Raw genomic sequence first — 19,061 nt, 5'->3', positions numbered from 1 at the left:
TACAGTAGCCGTATGTATTGGTGAGCGTTATAGTGACTTTAAAGATTCTTTAGATCTCGGTTTCGATTGGAAATATTTGCGGACCACCTACCCCCCCCTCCCCCAACTTTCTCATCGATTCTGGACGAATTGAGAGATCGACCTCCGGGGCTTAAAAAAGCCGGAAATTCCGGAAAAAAACGGAACACTTTTAGCCATGGATAACATACAAAAGGCAATCTGAAAAGCTCACTATAAGCACTAGCGAGGTCAAAATCTGCTGTTCATCTGGATACATAAAAAGCAGACACACCCAAATACTCCCAGGGTACATACCAGAGCCATGTGGCAGATGCGTCCAGCTGTGCAGCTCAAACCCGCCACCGTAGTTGGTCAAGAGCTGGTCCCTCAGAGTTGTACTCGAGTCCAGGTCCACAATCTCGGCACACAAGAAGGCTGCCTTCAGCAGGGCACCTTGCAATAGGAAGGACATCTCTGTGTATTTGGGTAGTAATACAAATGAGCCTCACTCTTGAAAATGGGGCATAATGCATGTGCCTAAAGTGTTGTCCCAGATTAGCCTGTTGTGGAATTTGCACAGGCTAATCAGTGATGAAACCTTTTGCCGAAAATGGTTTTTCGCTGAGATGAGACTTCCTTTCAATGATATATACCATAAAGAAGAAAGTGTCGTCCTTGATTAGCCTGTGTGGACTGCACAGGCTATTCTGGGACAACACTTTGAAGTCATGCATTAAGCCTTGTTTACCAGAGTGAGGCTCAAATACAATAGTAGATCTAACATGCCTGGACAGTGAGGCTCAAATACAATAGTAGATCTAACATGCCTGGACAGTGAGTCTCAAATACAGTAGTAGATCTAACATGCTTGGGCAGTGAGGCTCAAATACAATAGTAGATCTAACATGCCTGGACAGTGAGGCTCAAACACAACAGTAAATCTGACATGCCTGGACAGTGAGGCTCAAATACAATAGTAGATCTAACATGCCTGGACAGTAAGGCTCAAATACAATAGTAGACCTAACATGCCTGGACAGTGAGGCTCAAATACAATAGTACATCTTACATGCCTGGACAGTGAGGCTCAAATACAATAGTAGATCTAACATGCCTGGACAGTGAGGCTCAAATACAAAAGTAGATCTAACATGCCTGGACAGTGAGGCTAAAATACAATAGTATATCTAACATGCCTGGACAGTGAGGCTCAAATACAACAGTAGATCTAACATGCCTGGACAGTGAGGCTCAAATACAATAGTAGATCTAACATGCCTGGACAGTGAGGCTCAAATACAATAGTAGATCTAACATGCCTGGACAGTGAGGCTCAAATACAATAGTAGATCTAACATGCCTGGACAGTGAGGCTCAAATACAATAGTAGATCTAACATGCCTGGACAGTGAGGCTCAAATACAATAGTAGATCTAACATGCCTGGACAGTGAGGCTCAAATACAATAGTAGATCTAACATGCCTGGACAGTGAGGCTCAAAAATAATAGTAGATCTAACATGCCTGGACAGTGAGGCTCAAATACAATAGTAGATCTCACATGCCTGGACAGTGAGGCCCAAATATAATAGTAGATCTAACATGCCTGGACAGTGAGGCTCAATACAATAGTAGATCTAACATGCCTGGACAGTGAGGCTCAAAAACAATAGTAGATCTAACATGCCTGGACAGTGAGGCTCAAATATAATAGTAGATCTAACATGCCTGGACAGTGAGGCTCAAATACAATAGTAGATCTAACATGCCTGGACAGTGAGGCTCAAATACAATAGTAGATCGAACATGCCTGGACAGTAAGGCTCAAATACAATAGTAGATCTAACATGCCTGGACAGTGAGGCTCAAATACAATAGCAGTCAAATAATATAGCAGATCTAATATGCCTGGACAGTAAGGCTCAAATACAATAGTAAATCTAACATGCCTGAACAGTGAGGCTCAAATACAATAGTAGATCTAACATGCCTGGACAGTGAGGCTCAAATACAATAGTAGATCTAACATGCCTGGACAGTGAGGCTCAAATACAATAGTAGATCTAACATGCCTGGACAGTGAGGCTCAAATACAATAGTAGATCTAACATGCCTGGACAGTGAGGCTCAAATACAATAGTAGATCTAACATGCCTGGACAGTGAGGCTCAAATACAATAGTAGATCTAACATGCCTGGACAGTGAGGCTCAAATACAATAGTAGATCTAACATGCCTGGACAGTGAGGCTCAAATACAATAGTAGATCTAACATGCCTGGACAGTGAGGCTCAAATATAATAGTAGATCTAACATGCCTGGACAGTGAGGCTCAAATACAATAGTAGATCTCACATGCCTGGACAGTGAGGCTAAAATATAATAGTAGATCTAACATGCCTGGACAGTGAGGCTCAAATACAATAGTAGATCTAACATGCCTGGACAGTGAGGCTCAAATACAATAGTAGATCTAACATGCCTGGACAGTGAGGCTCAAATATAATAGTAGATCTAACATGCCTGGACAGTGAGGCTCAAATACAATAGTAGATCTAACATGCCTGGACAGTGAGGCTCAAATACAATAGTAGATCTAACATGCCTGGACAGTAAGGCTCAAATACAATAGTAGATCTAACATGCCTGGACAGTGAGGCTCAAATACAATAGCAGTCAAATACAATAGCAGATCTAATATGCCTGGACAGTAAGGCTCAAATACAATAGTAAATCTAACATGCCTGAACAGTGAGGCTCAAATACAATAGTAGATCTAACATGCCTTGACAGTGAGGCTCAAATACAATAGTAGATCTAACATGCCTGGACAGTGAGGCTCAAATACAATAGTAGATCTAACATGCCTGGACAGTGACGCTCAAATACAATAGTAGATCTAACATGCCTGGACAGTGAGGCTCAAATACAATAGTAGATCTAACTTGCCTGGACAGTGAGGCTCAAATACAATAGTAGATCTAACATGCCTGGACAGTAAGGCTCAAATACAATAGTAGATCTAACATGCCTGGACAGTGAGGCTCAAATACAATAGTAGATCTAACATGCCTGGACAGTGAGGCTCAAATACAATAGTAGATCTAACATGCCTGGACAGTGAGGTTCAAATACAATAGCAGTCAAATACAATAGCAGATCTAATATGCCTGGACAGTAAGGCTCAAATACAATAGTAAATCTAACATGCCTGAACAGTGAGGCTCAAATACAATAGTAGATCTAACATGCCTGGACAGTGAGGCTCAAATACAATAATAGATCTAACATGCCTGGACAGTGAGGCTCAAATACAATAGTAGATCTAACATGCCTGGACAGTGACGCTCAAATACAATAGTAGATCTAACATGCCTGGACAGTGAGGCTCAAATACAATAGTAGATCTAACTTGCCTGGACAGTGAGGCTCAAATACAATAGTAGATCTAACATGCCTGGACAGTAAGGCTCAAATACAATAGTAGATCTAACATGCCTGGACAGTGAGGCTCAAATACAATAGTAGATCCAACATGCCTGGACAGTGAGGCTCAAATACAATAGTAGATCTAACATGCCTGGACAGTGAGGCTCAAATACAATAGTAGATCTAACATGCCTGGACAGTGAGGCTCAAATACAATAGAAGATCTAACATGCCTGGATCTAACATGCCTGGACAGTGAGGCTCAAATACAATAGTAGATCTATCATGCCTGGACGGTGAGGCTCAAATACAATAGTAGATCTAACATGCCTGGACAGTGAGGCTCAAATACAATAGTAGATCTAACATGCCTGGACAGTGAGGCTCAAATACAATAGTAGATCTAACATGCCTGGAGCTAACATGCCTGGACAGTGAGGCTCAAATACAATAGTAGATCTAACGTGCCTGGACGGTGAGGCTCAAATACAATAGTGGATCTAACATGCCTGGACAGTGAGGCTCAAATACAATAGTAGATCTAACATGCCTGGAAAGTGAGGCTCAAATACAATAGTAGATCTAACATGCCTGGACGGTCAGGCTCAAATACAATAGTAGATCTAACATGCCTGGACAGTGAGGCTCAAAAACAATAGTAGATCTAACATGCCTGGACAGTGAGGCTCAAATACAATAGTAGATCTAACATGCCTGGACAGTGAGGCTCAAAAACAATAGTAGATCTAACATGCCTGGACAGTGAGGCTCAAATACAATAGTAGATCTAACATGCTTGGACAGTGAGGCTGAAATACAATAATAGATCTAACATGCCTGGACAGTGAGGCTCAAATACAATAGTAGATCTAACATGCCTGGACAATGAGCTCAAACACAATAGTAGATCTAACATGCCTGTACAGTAAGGCTCAAATACAATAGTAGATCTAACATGCCTGGACAGTAAGGCTCAAATACAATAGTAGATCTAACATGCCTGGACAGTGATGCTCAAACACAATAGTAGATCTAACATGCCTGGACAGTAAGGCTAAAACACAATAGTAGATCTAACATGCCTGGACAGTAAGGCTTAAATACAATAGTAGATCTAACATGCCTGGACAGTGAGGCTCAAACACAATAGTAGATCTAACATGCCAAGACAGTAAGGCTCAAATACAAAAGTAGATCTAACATGTCTGGACAGTGAGGCTCAGATACAATAGTAGATCTTACATGCCTGGACAGTAAGGCTCAAATACAATAGTAGATCTAACATGCCTGGACAGTAAGGCTCAAATACAATAGTAGATCTAACATGCCTGGACAGTTAGGCTCAAAGACAATAGTAGATCTAACATGCCTGGACAGTAAGGCTCAAACACAATAGTAGATCTAACATGCCTGGACAGTGAGGCTCAAATACAATAGTAGATCTAACATGCCTGGACAGTAAGGCTCAAATACAATAGTAGATCTAACATGCCTGGACAGTAAGGCTCAAATACAATAGTAGATCTAACATGCCTGGACAGTGAGGCTCAAATACAATAGAAGATCTAACATGTCTGGACAGTAAGGCTCAAATACAATAGTAGATCTAACATGTCTGGACAGTGAGGCTCAAACACAATAGTAGATCTAACATGCCTGGACAGTGAGGCTCAAATAAAATAGTAGATCTAACATGCCTGGACCGTGAGGCTAAAATACAATAGTAGATCTAACATGCCTGGACAGTGAGGCTCAAATACAATAGTAGATCTAACATGCCTGGACAGTGAGGCTCAAATACAATAGTAGATCTAACATGCCTGGACAGTAAGGCTCAAATACAATAGTAGATCTAACATGCCTGGACAGTGAGGCTCAAATACAATAGTAGATCTAACATGCCTGGACAGTGACGCTCAAATAAAATAGTAGATCTAACATGCCTGGACAGTGAGGCTCAAATACAATAGTAGATCTAACATGCCTGGACAGTGAGGCTCAAATACAATAGTAGATCTAACATGCCTGGACAGTGAGGCTCAAATACAATAAGTGATCTAACATGCCTGGACAGTGAGGCTCAAACACAATAGTAGATCTAACATGCCTGGACAGTGAGGCTCAAATACAATAGTAGATCTAACATGCCTGGACAGTAAGGCTCAAATACAATAGTAGATCTAACATGCCTGGACAGTGAGGCTCACATAAAATAGTAGATCTAACATGCCTGGACAGTGAGTTCAAACACAATAGTAGATCTAACATGCCTGGACAGTGAGGCTCAAATACAATAGTAGATCTAACATGCCTGGACAGTGAGGCTCAAATACAATAGTAGATCTAACATGCCTGGACAGTGAGGCTCAAATACAATAGTAAGTCTAACATGCCTGGACAGTGAGGCTCAAATACAATAGATGATCTAACATGCCTGGACAGTTAGGCTCAAACACAATAGTAGATCTAACATGCCTGGACAGTGAGGCTCAAATACAATAGTAGATCTAACATGCCTGGACAGTAAGGCTCAAATACAATAGTAGATCTAACATGCCTGGACAGTGAGGCTCAAATACAATAGTAGATCTAACATGCCTGGACAGTGAGGCTCAAATACAATAGTAGATCTAACATGCCTGGATAGTGAGGCTCAAATACAATAGTAGATCTAACATGCCTGGACAGTGAGGCTCAAATACAATAGTAGATCTAACATGCCTGGACAGTGAGGCTCAAATACAATAGTAGATCTAACATGCCTGGACAGTGAAACTCAAATACAATAGTAGATCTAACATGCCTGGACAGTGAGGCTCAAATACAATAGTAGATCTAACATGCCTGGACAGTGAGGCTCAAATACAATAGTAGATCTAACATGCCTGGACAGTGAGGCTCAAAGACAATAGTAGATCTAACATGCCTGGACAGTGAGGCTCAAATACAATAGTAGATCTAACATGCCTGGACAGTGAGGCTCAAATACAATAGTAGATCTAACATGCCTGGACAGTGAGGATCAAATACAATAGATGATCTAACATGCCTGGACAGTGAGGCTCAAACACAATAGTAGATCTAACATGCCTGGACAGTGAGGCTCAAATACAATAGTAGATCTAACATGCCTGGACAGTAAGGCTCAAATACAATAGTAGATCTAACATGCCTGGACAGTGAGGCTCAAATACAATAGTAGATCTAACATGCCTGGATAGTGAGGCTCAAATACAATAGTAGATCTAACATGCCTGGACAGTGAAACTCAAATACAATAGTAGATCTAATATGCCTGGACAGTGAGGCTTAAATACAATAGTAGATCTAACATGCCTAGACAGTGAGGCTCAAATACAATAGTAGATCTAACATGCCTAGACAGTGAGGCTCAAACACAATAGAAGTTCTAATATGCCTGGACCGTGAGGCTCAAATACAATAGTAGATCTAACATGCCTGGACAGTGAGGCTCAAATACAAGTGTAGATCTAACATGCCTGGACAGTTTGGCTCAAATAAAATAGTAGATCTAACATGCCTGGACAGTGAGGCTCAAACACAATAGTAGATCTAACATGCCTGGACAGTGAGGCTCAAATACAATAGTAGATCTAACATGCCTGGACAGTGAGGCTCAAATACAATAGTAGATCTAACATGCCTGGACAGTGAGGCTCAAATACAATAGTAGATCTAACATGCCTGGACAGTAAGGCTCAAATACAATAGTAGATCTAACATGCCTGGACAGTGAGGCTCAAATACAATAGTACATCTAACATGCCTGGACAGTGAGGCTCCAATACAATAGTAGATCTAACATGCCTGGACAGTGAGGCTCAAATACAAGAGAAGATCGAACATGCCTGGACAGTGAGGCTCAAATACAATTGTAGATCTAACATGCCTGGACAGTGAGGCTTAAATACAAAAGTACATCTAACATGCCTGGACAGTGAGGCTCCAATACAATAGTAGATCTAACATGCCTGGACAGTGAGGCTCAAATACAATAGTACATCGAACATGCCTGGACAGTGAGGCTCAAATACAATAGTAGATCTAACATGCCTGGACAGTGAGGCTCAAATACAATAGAAGATCGAACATGCCTGGACAGTGAGGCTCAAATACAATAGTAGATCTAATATGCCTGGACAGTGAGGCTCCAATACACTAGTAGATCTAACATGCCTGGACAGTGAGGCTCAAATACAATAGAAGATCGAACATGCCTGGACAGTGAGGCTGAATGTTGCCCCTCATTTCAACTGCAGATTAACTATCTTAGCTAAGCACTATAGAAATACAAATACATGGCAATTACATTGGCCATACATATACTTCTGTAGTGATAGAGTGGAAACCAACTATAACTTAATCGGAATCCTCTGAAATAACAGACAAATGTTCCAAACAATTTATCAGATGTAATATGCAGCATGCCTGGTTTGGGAGGCTGAAAGTAGTCCATCAACTCAGACAACTCTTGACACACCAATTTGTTCTTTATCGGTGTCTAGAGTAGTAATACAAACACTATACCAGGTCTCATATGAAGAGTAACTGGGCTGTGAAACTGAAAGTAAGCCCTCGTGTCAGACAACTCTTGACACACCACTTCGTTCTTTATAGGTTTCTAGAGTAGTAATACAAACACTATACCAGGTCTCATATGAAGAGTAACTGGGCTGTGAGGCTGAAAGTAGGCCCTCATGTCAGACAACTCTTGACACACCACTTCGTTCTATATAGGTTTCTAGAGTAGTAATACAAAAACTATACCAGGTCTCATATGCAGAGTACCTTTGCTGTGAGGCTGAAGTAGTTCCTCAAGTAAGACAACTCTTGACACACCACTTAGTTCTTTATCGGTGTCTAGAGTAGTAATACAAACACTATACCAGGTCTCATATGAAGAGTAACTGGGCTTTGAGGCTAAAAGTAGGCCCTCATGTCAGACAACTCTTGGCACACCACTTTGTTCTATATAGGTTTCTAGAGTAGTAATACAAACACTATACCAGGTCTCATATGCAGAGTACCTTTGCTGTTAGACTGAAGAAGTCCCTCAAGTAAGATAACTCTTGACACACCACTTCCTTCTATATCGGTGTCTAGAGTAGTAATACAAACACTATACCAGGTCTCATATGAAGAGTAACTGGGCTGTGAGGCTGAAAGTAGGCCCTCATGTCAGACAACTTTTGGCACACCACTTTGTTCTATATAGGTATCTAGAGTAGTAATACAAACACTATACCAGGTCTCATATGCAGAGTACCTTTGCTGTGAGGCTGAAGAAGTCCCTCAAGTAAGATAACTCTTGACACACCACTTCCTCCTATATCGGTGTCTAGAGTAGTAATACAAACACTATACCAGGTCTCATATGAAGAGTACCTGGGCTGCGAGGCTGAAATTAGGCTCTCATGTCAGACAACTCTTGAAACACTACTTCATTCTATATCAGTGTCTAAAGTAGTAATACAAACACTATACCAGGTCTCAAAAGCAGAGTACCTCGGCTGCGAGGCTCAATGTAGGCCCTCATGTCAGACAACTACACACCATTTCGTTCTATATCGGTGTCTAGAGTAGTAATACAAACACTTTACCAGGTCTCATATGAAGAGTACCTGGGCTGTGAGGCTGAATGTAGTTCCTCAAGTCCGACAACTCTAGACACACCACTTCGTTCTATATCGGAGTCTAGAGTAGTAATACAAACACTTTACCAGGTCTCATATGAAGAGTACCTTGGCTGTGAGGCTAAAAGTAGTCCCTCAAGTCCGACAACTCTTGACACACCACTTCGTTCTATATCGGAGTCTAGAGTAGTTATAAAAACACTATACCTGGTCTCATTTGCAGCATACCTGGGCTGTGTAGTCCCTCAAGTCCGACAACTCTTGACACACCACTTTGTTCTATATCGGTGTCTAGAGTAGTAATACAAACACTATACCAAGTCTTTTTGCATCATACCTGGGCTGTGAGGCTGAAAGTAGTCCATCAAGTCAGACAACTCTTGACACACCACTTCCTTCTGTTCACCTCCACCATGGATCACAAGCACTAGCTTTGGGCTGCAAACAACATGCACATTTCTCACACCAAGACTTGTTAACCCTTTACCACACATATATACATTGTTATAATTGTGTAGTTCCTTAGAAAATTACATTAAATTGAAGAACTTTCTTACTAGATTCAGGCTCCATTAAATACCCTCAGAAACTGATGAACAGCAAACATTAAATCTGAGCAGACTGCAAGTTACTGGCAGGCTATTCTGGTTATTTGCATAAAGCCATTTTCACTTTGAGTGGGAAAGGGTTGAGGAATATTGTTCAATTCATAGTTGTTTATGGGCCAATAAAAACAATGGACAGATCTGATGCATAGAAAGTAAACAGCAAGATAATTTATGATTATTAATGATAATACAAAAAATATGCAGATTATATCATAGTCTTTAAAAAGTGGTGTCCCAGATAAGCCTGTACAGTCAACACAGTCTTATCTGGGCCTGTACAGTCCACACAGTCTTATCTGGGCCTGTACAGTCCACACAGTCTTATCTGGGTCTGTACAGTCCACACAGTCTTATCTGGGACTGTACAGTCCACACAGTCTTATCTGAGCCTGTACAGTCCACACCGGCTTATCTGGGCCTGTACAGTCCACACAGGCTTATCTGGGCCTGTACAGTCCACACAGGCTTATATGGGCCTGTACAGTCCATACAGGCTTATCTGGGCCTGTACAGTCCACACAGGCTTATATGGGCCTGTACAGTCCATACCGGCTTATCTGGGCCTGTACAGTCCACACAGGCTTATCTGGGCCTGTACAGTCCACACAGTCTTATCTGAGCCTGTACAGTCCACACAGGCTTATCTGGGCCTGTACAGTCCACACAGTCTTATCTGGGCCGGTACAGTCCACACAGGCTTATCTGGGCCTGTACAGTCCACACAGTCTTATCTGGGCCTGTACAGTCCACACAGGCTTATCTGGGCCTGTACAGTCCACACAGTCTTATCTGGGCATGTACAGTCCACACAGTCTTATCTGGGACTGTACAGTCCACACAGTCTTATCTGGGCCTGTACAGTCCACACAGTCTTATCTGGGCCTGTACAGTCCACACAGTCTTATCTGGGTCTGTACAGTCCAAACAGGCTTATCTGGGCCTGTACAGTCCACACAGTCTTATCTGGGCCTGTACAGTCCACACAGTCTTATCTGGGCCTGTACAGTCCACACAGTCTTATCTGGGCCTGTACAGTCCAAACAGGCTTATCTGGGCCTGTACAGTCCACACAGTCTTATCTGGGCCTGTACAGTCCACACAGTCTTATCTGGGACTGTACAGTCCACACAGTCTTATCTGGGCCTGCACAGTCCACAAAGTCTTATCTGGGCCTGTACAGTCCACACAGTCTTATCTGGGACTGTACAGTCCACACAGTCTTATCTGGGACTGTACAGTCAACACAGTCTAATCTGGGCCTGTACAGTCCACAAAGTCTTATCTGGGCCTGTACAGTCCACACAATCTTATCTGGGACTGTACAGTCCACACAGTCTTATCTGGGACTGTACAGTCCACACAGTCTTATCTGGGCCTGTACAGTCCACACAGTCTTATCTGGGCCTGTACAGTCCACACAGTCTTATCTGGGCCTGTACAGTCCACACAGTCTTATCTGGGATTGTACAGTCCACACAGTCTTATCTGGGCCTGTACAGTCCACAAGTCTTATCTGGGACTGTACAGTCCACAAAGTCTTATCTGGGCCTGTACAGTCCACACAGTCTTATCTGGGCCTGTACAGTCCATACAGTCTTATCTGGGACTGTACAGTCCACACAGTCTTATCTAGGACTGTACAGTCCACACAGTCTTATCTGGGACTGTACAGTCCACACAGTCTTATCTGGGACTGCACAGTCCACACAGTCTTATCTGGAACTGTACAGTCCACACAGTCTTATCTGGGACTGTACAGTCAACACATTCTTATCTGGGACTGTACAGTCCACACAGTCTTATCTGGGACTGTACAGTCCACACAGTCTTATCTGGAACTGTACAGTCTACACAGTCTTATATGGGACTGTACAGTCCACACAGTCTTATCTGGGACTGTACAGTCCACACAGTCTTATCTGGGACTGTACAGTCCACACAGTCTTATCTGGGACTGTACAGTCCTCACAGTCTTATCTGTGACTGTACAGTCCACACAGTCTTATCTGGGACTGTACAGTCCACACAGTCTTATCTGGGACTGTACAGTCCACACAGTCTTATCTGGGACTGTACAGTCCACACAGTCTTATCTGGGACTGTACAGTCCACACAGTCTTATCTGGGTCGACACTTTTTGCTTTGACTGTATGTTTCGTTTAAAGGAGGTCCAGTCTTAACAAAAGTCCAGTTAAGGTGGAATGTGTCATCCTTGATAAGCGTGTGCGGACTATACATACATGGATTAAGCTTCCTTTCTGCAGAGCGCGGCTCATATACAATTTTATTTTCATTGTGTTTCGCTAACATCATAATTCAAACTCAATACCAGTAAAAATAAACTTTTGAGGAACAAATGTAGTGAAAAAAGCACCAATGTAAAGTATTGAAGAAAGCAGTGTTGAATGCATTAATAAAATAACATGATTTGTTTACTGATATTAACATAAAAAATCAAAAGTTCTTCATATTTTTATGTTGTTTTTTTTCATTTTGTCCAGACTTACTCTGGTATCCTTCTTGACTTTGCACCAATTGGTCTCTGAAAACACAAATTTATACTCATTTATTTCATTTTTTTTGGAGAAAATAAAATCAAAATATCATAATTTTTCAGACACTTAGCTGTTTGCAAGTTGTTATTTCAGTAATCATTTTGCAAATTATTTTCTCTTTACATGTTGGTAAAAGGAGAAGACAGGGCTGATATGATCAAACAATTCCAGTATTTTTTCTTTTAAAGGAAGTCTCTTCCTGTGAAAATCCAGTCCAGTTAAGGCACAAAGTGTTGTACCAGATTGGCTTGTACGGACTGCATCATGGAGGACACTTTACACACATGCATTAAGCCCCGTTTTCTCAGAGTGAGGAGCATTCTTCTATTCCTACTAGACCATATTGCATGCAGTCAGGTAAGTTAATATCATACCTTCCCTTGTACCAGTAGGGCAGCAGTTACAACCGCCCCACCGTGCTCATACGTAATGGGCGGAGTATCAGACCAGCCGCCTGCAATGTCAATACGGGCCGGGCACTCCACCATCACCCAGTGGCCAAACCTCGGTACACTGTCTCTGTCCAGGGACGATAGCTTGAAAAACTGAAACATTGGAAAATACATTAGCCCTTTTAAGGGAAAACGGGGCTAAATGCATGTGTGCACAGTGTCCTCCCAGATTAGCCTGTGCAGCCAACATAGGCTAATCAGGGATGACATCTTTCGCTTAGACTGGATTTTTTTTTTAGACCAGACTTCCTTCAAATGAAAAATTCCATAAAAGCAGAAAGTGTCGTCCCTGATTAGCCTGTGGGTACTGCACAGGCTAATCTGGAAAGACACTTTACAAACATGTATTTAGCCCAATTTTCCGAGAATGCAACTTGCACAAACACCTTTTAAAAGCAGTAAGAACCAGTGGCATTACAGGTGAAACAAGAAATGTGTTTGTCAGAAACACTATGTCCCCTTCTGCGCCGCTTTGAAGCTATATATTTGACCTTTACCTTGACCTTTCACACTCAAAATGTGCAGCTCCATGAGATACACATGCATGTCAAATATCAAGTTGCTATCTTGCAAAAGTTATGGCAAATGTTAAAGTTTGACGCAAAAAAACACACAAACACACTATAGTGGTGGGGACATAAAACAAGAGGGCCATGATGGCCCTGTATCGCTCCAGTGTTTTTTTATGCGAAAAAAACGTGCAATGCGCATGGGTTGAAATGTACTCAAGCATGTGACTTTCTCTTTCTATCCCTTGTCCCAATGGGTGCTTGAGTTGGAAGGGTGAGCATTTTTCTATATGGAAAAAGTTACTACCGTGTTAACTAAACAGATTAAAAATTCGGGAATTGTTGCACAGGTCCTTTGCTTATAACGTAGGTACATTTATCTCTCCAAAAGATATTGTCGTTCTTTCTATTTCACATATTTTTAGATGCTGAAGATCAAATCTATGCATTTGATTTGAAACAGATTCAAAAGACCCTTATGAATCAAAATGCCTTAACCCTTTACCAAATGACACATTTTGGACTTTCCCTATTTGAAAGAGGTTGCAGACGACAATTAAATTGTAATGGAATCTGAAGGAAATGATAAGGTAGGGTAGAAATAATTGTGATAAAAGGAGAAATTGCTCATCTTGAGCAATTTCTCCTTTTATCACAATTATTTATAAAGTCGTCAGCTACAAACCTGTAAAATCCTGTCAGTATTTGGCAAAGGGTTAATAATCTCTGGTTATTTCTTAAGAGCCTTTCACACATGTATAACAAATACCATAGTAGCATCTTTCTTTGTAAAGCATCATCTCAAAATATAACAAGGGCTGTTTGTAAAACATGCATGCCCCCCATATATGCTGTCAGTTGTAGTGGCAGCCATTGTGTGAATACGTTATTTGGCACTGTGACCTTAACCTTTGACCTAGTGACCTAAAAACGATAGGGGTCATCTGCGAGTCACGATCAATGTACCTATGAAGTTTCATGATCCTAGGCGCATTAGCTTTCTTGAGTTATCATCCGGAAACCATTTTACTGTGTAAAGTCACAGTGACCTTGACCTTTGACCTAGTGACCTGAACGTCAATAGGGGTCATCTGCGAGTCATGATCAATGTACCTATTAAGTTTCATGATCCTAGGCGTAAGCTTTCTTGAGTTATCATCCGGAAACCATTTTTTTAAAGTTGAGCAATCGTGACCTTGACCTTTGACCTAGTGACCTGAAAATCAATAGGGGTCATCTGCGAGTCATGATCAATGTACCTATGAAGTTTCATGATCCTAGGCATAAGCATTTTTGAGTTATCATCCAGAAAATATTTTACTATTTCGGTTCACCGTGACCTTGACCTTTGACCTAGTGACCAGAAAATCAATAAGGTCATCTGCGATTCATGATCAATGTACCTATGAAGTTTCATGATCCTAGGCATAAGCGCTCTTGAGTTATTATCCGGAAACCATTTTACTATTTCGGGTCACCATGACCTTGACCTTTGACCTAGTGACCTGAAAATCAATAGGGGTCATCTGCGAGTCATGATCAATGTAGCTACCAAGTTTCATGACCCTAGGCATTAGTGTTCTTGAGTTATCATCCGGACACCATTTTACTATTTCGGGTCACCGTGACCTTGACCTTTGACCTAGTGACCTGAAAATCAATAGGGGGTCATCTGAGAATCATGAAAAAATTTGGTAGAGGACTATTAGATATCACTACATACCAAATTTAGTAGCCCTAGGCTCTATAATTATGAACAAGAAGATTTTTCAAGTTTGCACAAAATAGGCCTTATTTAAGCATATGTTCAATTTTGTGACCCCCGGGGCAGGGTCAAATTTTTCCCCAGGGGCAGAATTTGAACAAACTAAGTAGAGACCTATTAGATGTCACTACATACCAAATTTGGTAGATTTAGGCAAAAGTTATGGACAAGAAGATTTTTAAAGTTTGCACAAAATGGGCCCAATATAAGCATATCTTCAATTGTGTGACCCCTGGGGAACAGTCAAATTTGACCCCAGGGGCTTAATTTGAACAAACTTGGTAGAGGACTATTAGATGTAATAACATACCAAATTTGGTAGCCCTATGCCATACGGTTATGGACAAGAATTTTTTTTTAAGTTTGCACAAAACAGGCCTTATATAAGCAAATGTTCAATTTTTTGACCCCCAGGGGCAGGGTCAAATTTGACCCCAGGGGCATAATTTGAAGAAACTTGGTCGAGGACTATAAGATGTCACTACATGCTAAATTTGGTAGCTCTAGGCCCAATGGTTATGGACAAGACGATTTTTAAAGTTTTCACAAAATAGGCCATATATAAGCAAATTTGCAATTTTGTGACCCCCCAGGGCAGGGTCAAATTTGACCCCAGGGCCATAATTTGAAGAAACTTGGTAGAGGAATTTAAGATGTCACTACATACCAAATTTGGGAGCCCTACGCCCAATGGTTATGGACAAGAAGATTTTTAAAGTTTTCACAAAATAGGCCATATATAAGCAAATTTGCAATTTTTTGACCCCCCGGGGCAGGGTCAAATTTGACCCCAGGGGCATAATTTGAAGAAACTTGGTCGAGGACTATAAGATGTCACTACATACCAAATTTAGTAGCCCTAGGCCCAATGGTTGTGGATAAGAAGATTTTTAAAGTTTTCACAAAATAGGCCTTATATAAGCAAATTTTCAATTTTTTGACCCCCCGGGGCAGGGTCCAATTTGACCCCAGGGGCATAATTTGAAGAAACTTGGTCGAGGACTATAAGATGTCACTAAATACCAAATTTGGTAGCCCTAGGCCCAATGGTTATGGACGAGAAGATTTTTAATGTTTTCACAAAATAGGCCTTATATAAGCAAATTTTCAATTTTTGACCCCCCGGGGCAGGGTCAAATTTGACCCCAGGAGCATAATTTGAACAAATTTGGAAGAGGTTCACCGCAGGAACATTACTAAAAAATTTCATCAGAATTGGACCAGTAGTTTAGGAGAAGAAGATGTGTAAAGAAAAAGTTAATGCACGGACGGACGGACGCAAGCACGCATGCACGACGGACACAGGAACATGACATAAGCCCCGCTGGCCTCTGGCCAGTGGAGCTAAAAACTAAGAAAGTTTACAGATGCAAGAAACAATACAAAATAAACATCATTTGATAAATAAATTATATAACCCTTGGGAATTCCTAGTTTGACACCATGATAGAATATTGCTCACAGACGTACATACAGACAGATGGGAGGTTACATAAATCATGTTACTCCTGAGGCATGGCATGCTTTAAGTTCAGTGGCATGATTTGAAGAAACGTAGTAGAGGACCATTCAACAATGTCTCAAATCATATATTAAAGCCCTGACCTTTATAGTATTAGAAAGGAAGATGTTTTCATTCCTTTCATGTATTGTTTAGCTCTTGTGACCTACATATTAAATGGACATTAACATTTTGAACAACTTTGAAAGAGGGTCAACCAAGGATCTTTTCTGTCCATTTTTTTGACAAGACAAAGGACAACCTGGAAAAGGGCTATGTGCAAACAGCCTAAAACCATAACAGCCTAGGAGTAACTCGCAGTCTGTTCAGGTTTTATGCCGTTTGCTGCTCATCAGTATCTAGGGTTGGAAATGAAGCCTTTAAAACTTGAATCTAGTCTGAAAGGTCTTGAATTAATTGTAACATTTCAAGGGAATACAAATGCGTCAAAATACGTATCTAAATGCGAAAGAGTTAAAGGACCCTATTATAATAGATTACCACTTGAATGTATCAACTCACCTCTTTAGCACTCATGACCGCATGTCTGATGAGTATCTGGGCCGCCCCTTCATAGTGCCTGGCCGCCCGGATCAGCTTGTCTGGTCTGTCCAGCCACTTGCCACGCTCCTTCGCCATCAACTGAACTCCTTCACGAATGTTTCTGTCCTGCAGACAACAGCAGGAAATTAAACTAGAATTAGTTAAAATAATGATGAAAATAGCAAACCACGCTGCATGTTAAAAACCACGCTGCATGTTAACATATTTAGCATTATGTTATTAAAACAAATTTTTTAAATAAAACTCATTTTAATTATTAAATACTTACCTGTTATCTCATGCTTCTCCTTTCCAAGGGGAATTAACTCATCCGGAATTCTAACTTGGAATCCGCCACCTCAATACCGAAATACAGGCCATGTTAAACATAGTGCAATGCAACCTAGCCAAAAATCGGTAACCAACCCTCAATTTTCTTTCAATATATATACAAAAATATTAATCGAATAGCGGGGTGGGAGGTGGGACTTACCGATCACAGGTAAGTATTTAATAATTAAAATGAATTTTATTTAAAAAATTTGTTTTAATGTCATAAATACTGACCTGTTATCTCATGCTGATTTTGCAGCTGCGGTGGGAAGGTTCGTATATATTTTCCCAACACAGTAGAACCCATAAACAGGGTTATCAGCTAATTATAGCAAAACCCTAAACAAGGGTTATCAAGTAATCTTCGTTAAAACAGTATTAATTATGACTTCTCAGACAAAGTAATATGTCTATGTCGTAAAGAAGACACTACCGTTAGTGAACCTACAACAAGCCCAAACATATACAAATTGTATTGTTGGCACTTCAGAAAACGAAGATAAAAAGATGACAAAGGTGGTTGGATTCCTCCAGAAAACAGCTTAGAGCACGTCAAAAAGTGGGGTGTGATTAATATATGCCCACAAAACAGACAGAGCTCTTAATTCATGCGGTCAGATCCTAAAAAGGAATGAATCCTTAGATAGAGCTAAGAGTAACTTTTCTTAGTCAAGGTCTAACCCCGAGAAATAGTAGCCGCAGACACATCTCCCCCCTTTTAGGAGAAATGAAGAGTGTCTTTTGAGAACCTCTAATGGACTTCCGACTAACACTGCTGAGATAGAACTTCAAAGCCCTGATTGCCCATAGAAGTTTATCCTCATCTTCATGACTACCAGTTTAAGAAAAACTTGGAAACTTGAAGGTAGAGGCCATATAGAGGACTTGATATTAAGCAAGGAATCCTGGCTGACACAACAAAGTGAAGACGACATTAGATCCAACTGGAATTGGTCGTATTCAACAGAAAAAGCATGAATTTCACTTCTCCGTATGGTAAAAGCCATAATAAGAAGGAAAACCGTCTTAAAATTATATTGGAACTGTTAATAAGCCTGTTGAAAAAGGTTCATAGGAAGCTCATTCAGCATCCCAACATGTAACACAAGTCAAAACCGCTTAAGAAGGTAAAGGAACGAAAAACATAATGTTGACGTTCCATAGTTTGGATCAGTTCCAAAATAGGTAAGACAGCACATAGTTGCGATGACTTACACAAAACAAGGTATACGAAAGCATAATCTCTATCCTTTGATGAAGAAAAGAACAATGTCTAATCATCAAGAAAAAGATGAGAAAAACCTCTATGCATCTAGCAGAGTGATTAAGGTAATAACTATGCTCTCGAATACCCAGTCAAAAAAGAATTTCCATAGAACCTTTATACAGTTCTGATGGAATTATCCTTGCACAAGTAACAAGGGTTGAAGCTCTAACAGAAAAACGTTCTTCTGTAGAGATAACTAAAAGTAAATAATGGCCAGACATGTAGTGGCACATGTTTGGATCTGTAAAAATATGTCTCTCTGAGATATGATATTTGACCTGTGAAGAAGTTTCCTTGAAAATAATTGTACAGGAGACTTAAAAGGTCGTAGAACCATAATCCCATGGTTCATTAAGTATATTGCATGAAATTATGGCAAAAACTCAGTTATTGCAAAAACTCACCAAGAAGGCAAGATATTCCAGTTTATGTAAATGGACGAATG

At 40.8% G+C, this 19,061-nt stretch overlaps 1 protein-coding gene across 2 annotated transcripts in view; it reads right to left on the bottom strand.

The window, feature by feature from the left end:
• Nucleotides 1-19,061, bottom strand: part of LOC127844794 (L-fucose kinase-like) — a 76,210-nt gene that overhangs the window by 10,750 nt on the left and 46,399 nt on the right. For both annotated transcript variants that reach the window (XM_052375282.1, XM_052375283.1), the window contains exons 19-23: nt 16,996-17,142; nt 12,621-12,791; nt 12,199-12,233; nt 9,421-9,521; nt 316-453 (exon numbers count right to left, since the gene is read on the bottom strand). In XM_052375282.1, the coding sequence (XP_052231242.1) occupies nt 316-453; nt 9,421-9,521; nt 12,199-12,233; nt 12,621-12,791; nt 16,996-17,142 (592 nt within the window). The remainder of the gene's footprint in view (nt 1-315; nt 454-9,420; nt 9,522-12,198; nt 12,234-12,620; nt 12,792-16,995; nt 17,143-19,061) is intronic.

Source organism: Dreissena polymorpha, chromosome 9 (assembly GCF_020536995.1).
Source record: "Dreissena polymorpha isolate Duluth1 chromosome 9, UMN_Dpol_1.0, whole genome shotgun sequence".
Taxonomy (NCBI): Eukaryota; Metazoa; Mollusca; class Bivalvia; order Myida; family Dreissenidae; genus Dreissena; species Dreissena polymorpha.
Note: the sequence above shows the minus strand (reverse complement) of the source record. Positions and strands in the feature narration are given on the sequence as shown.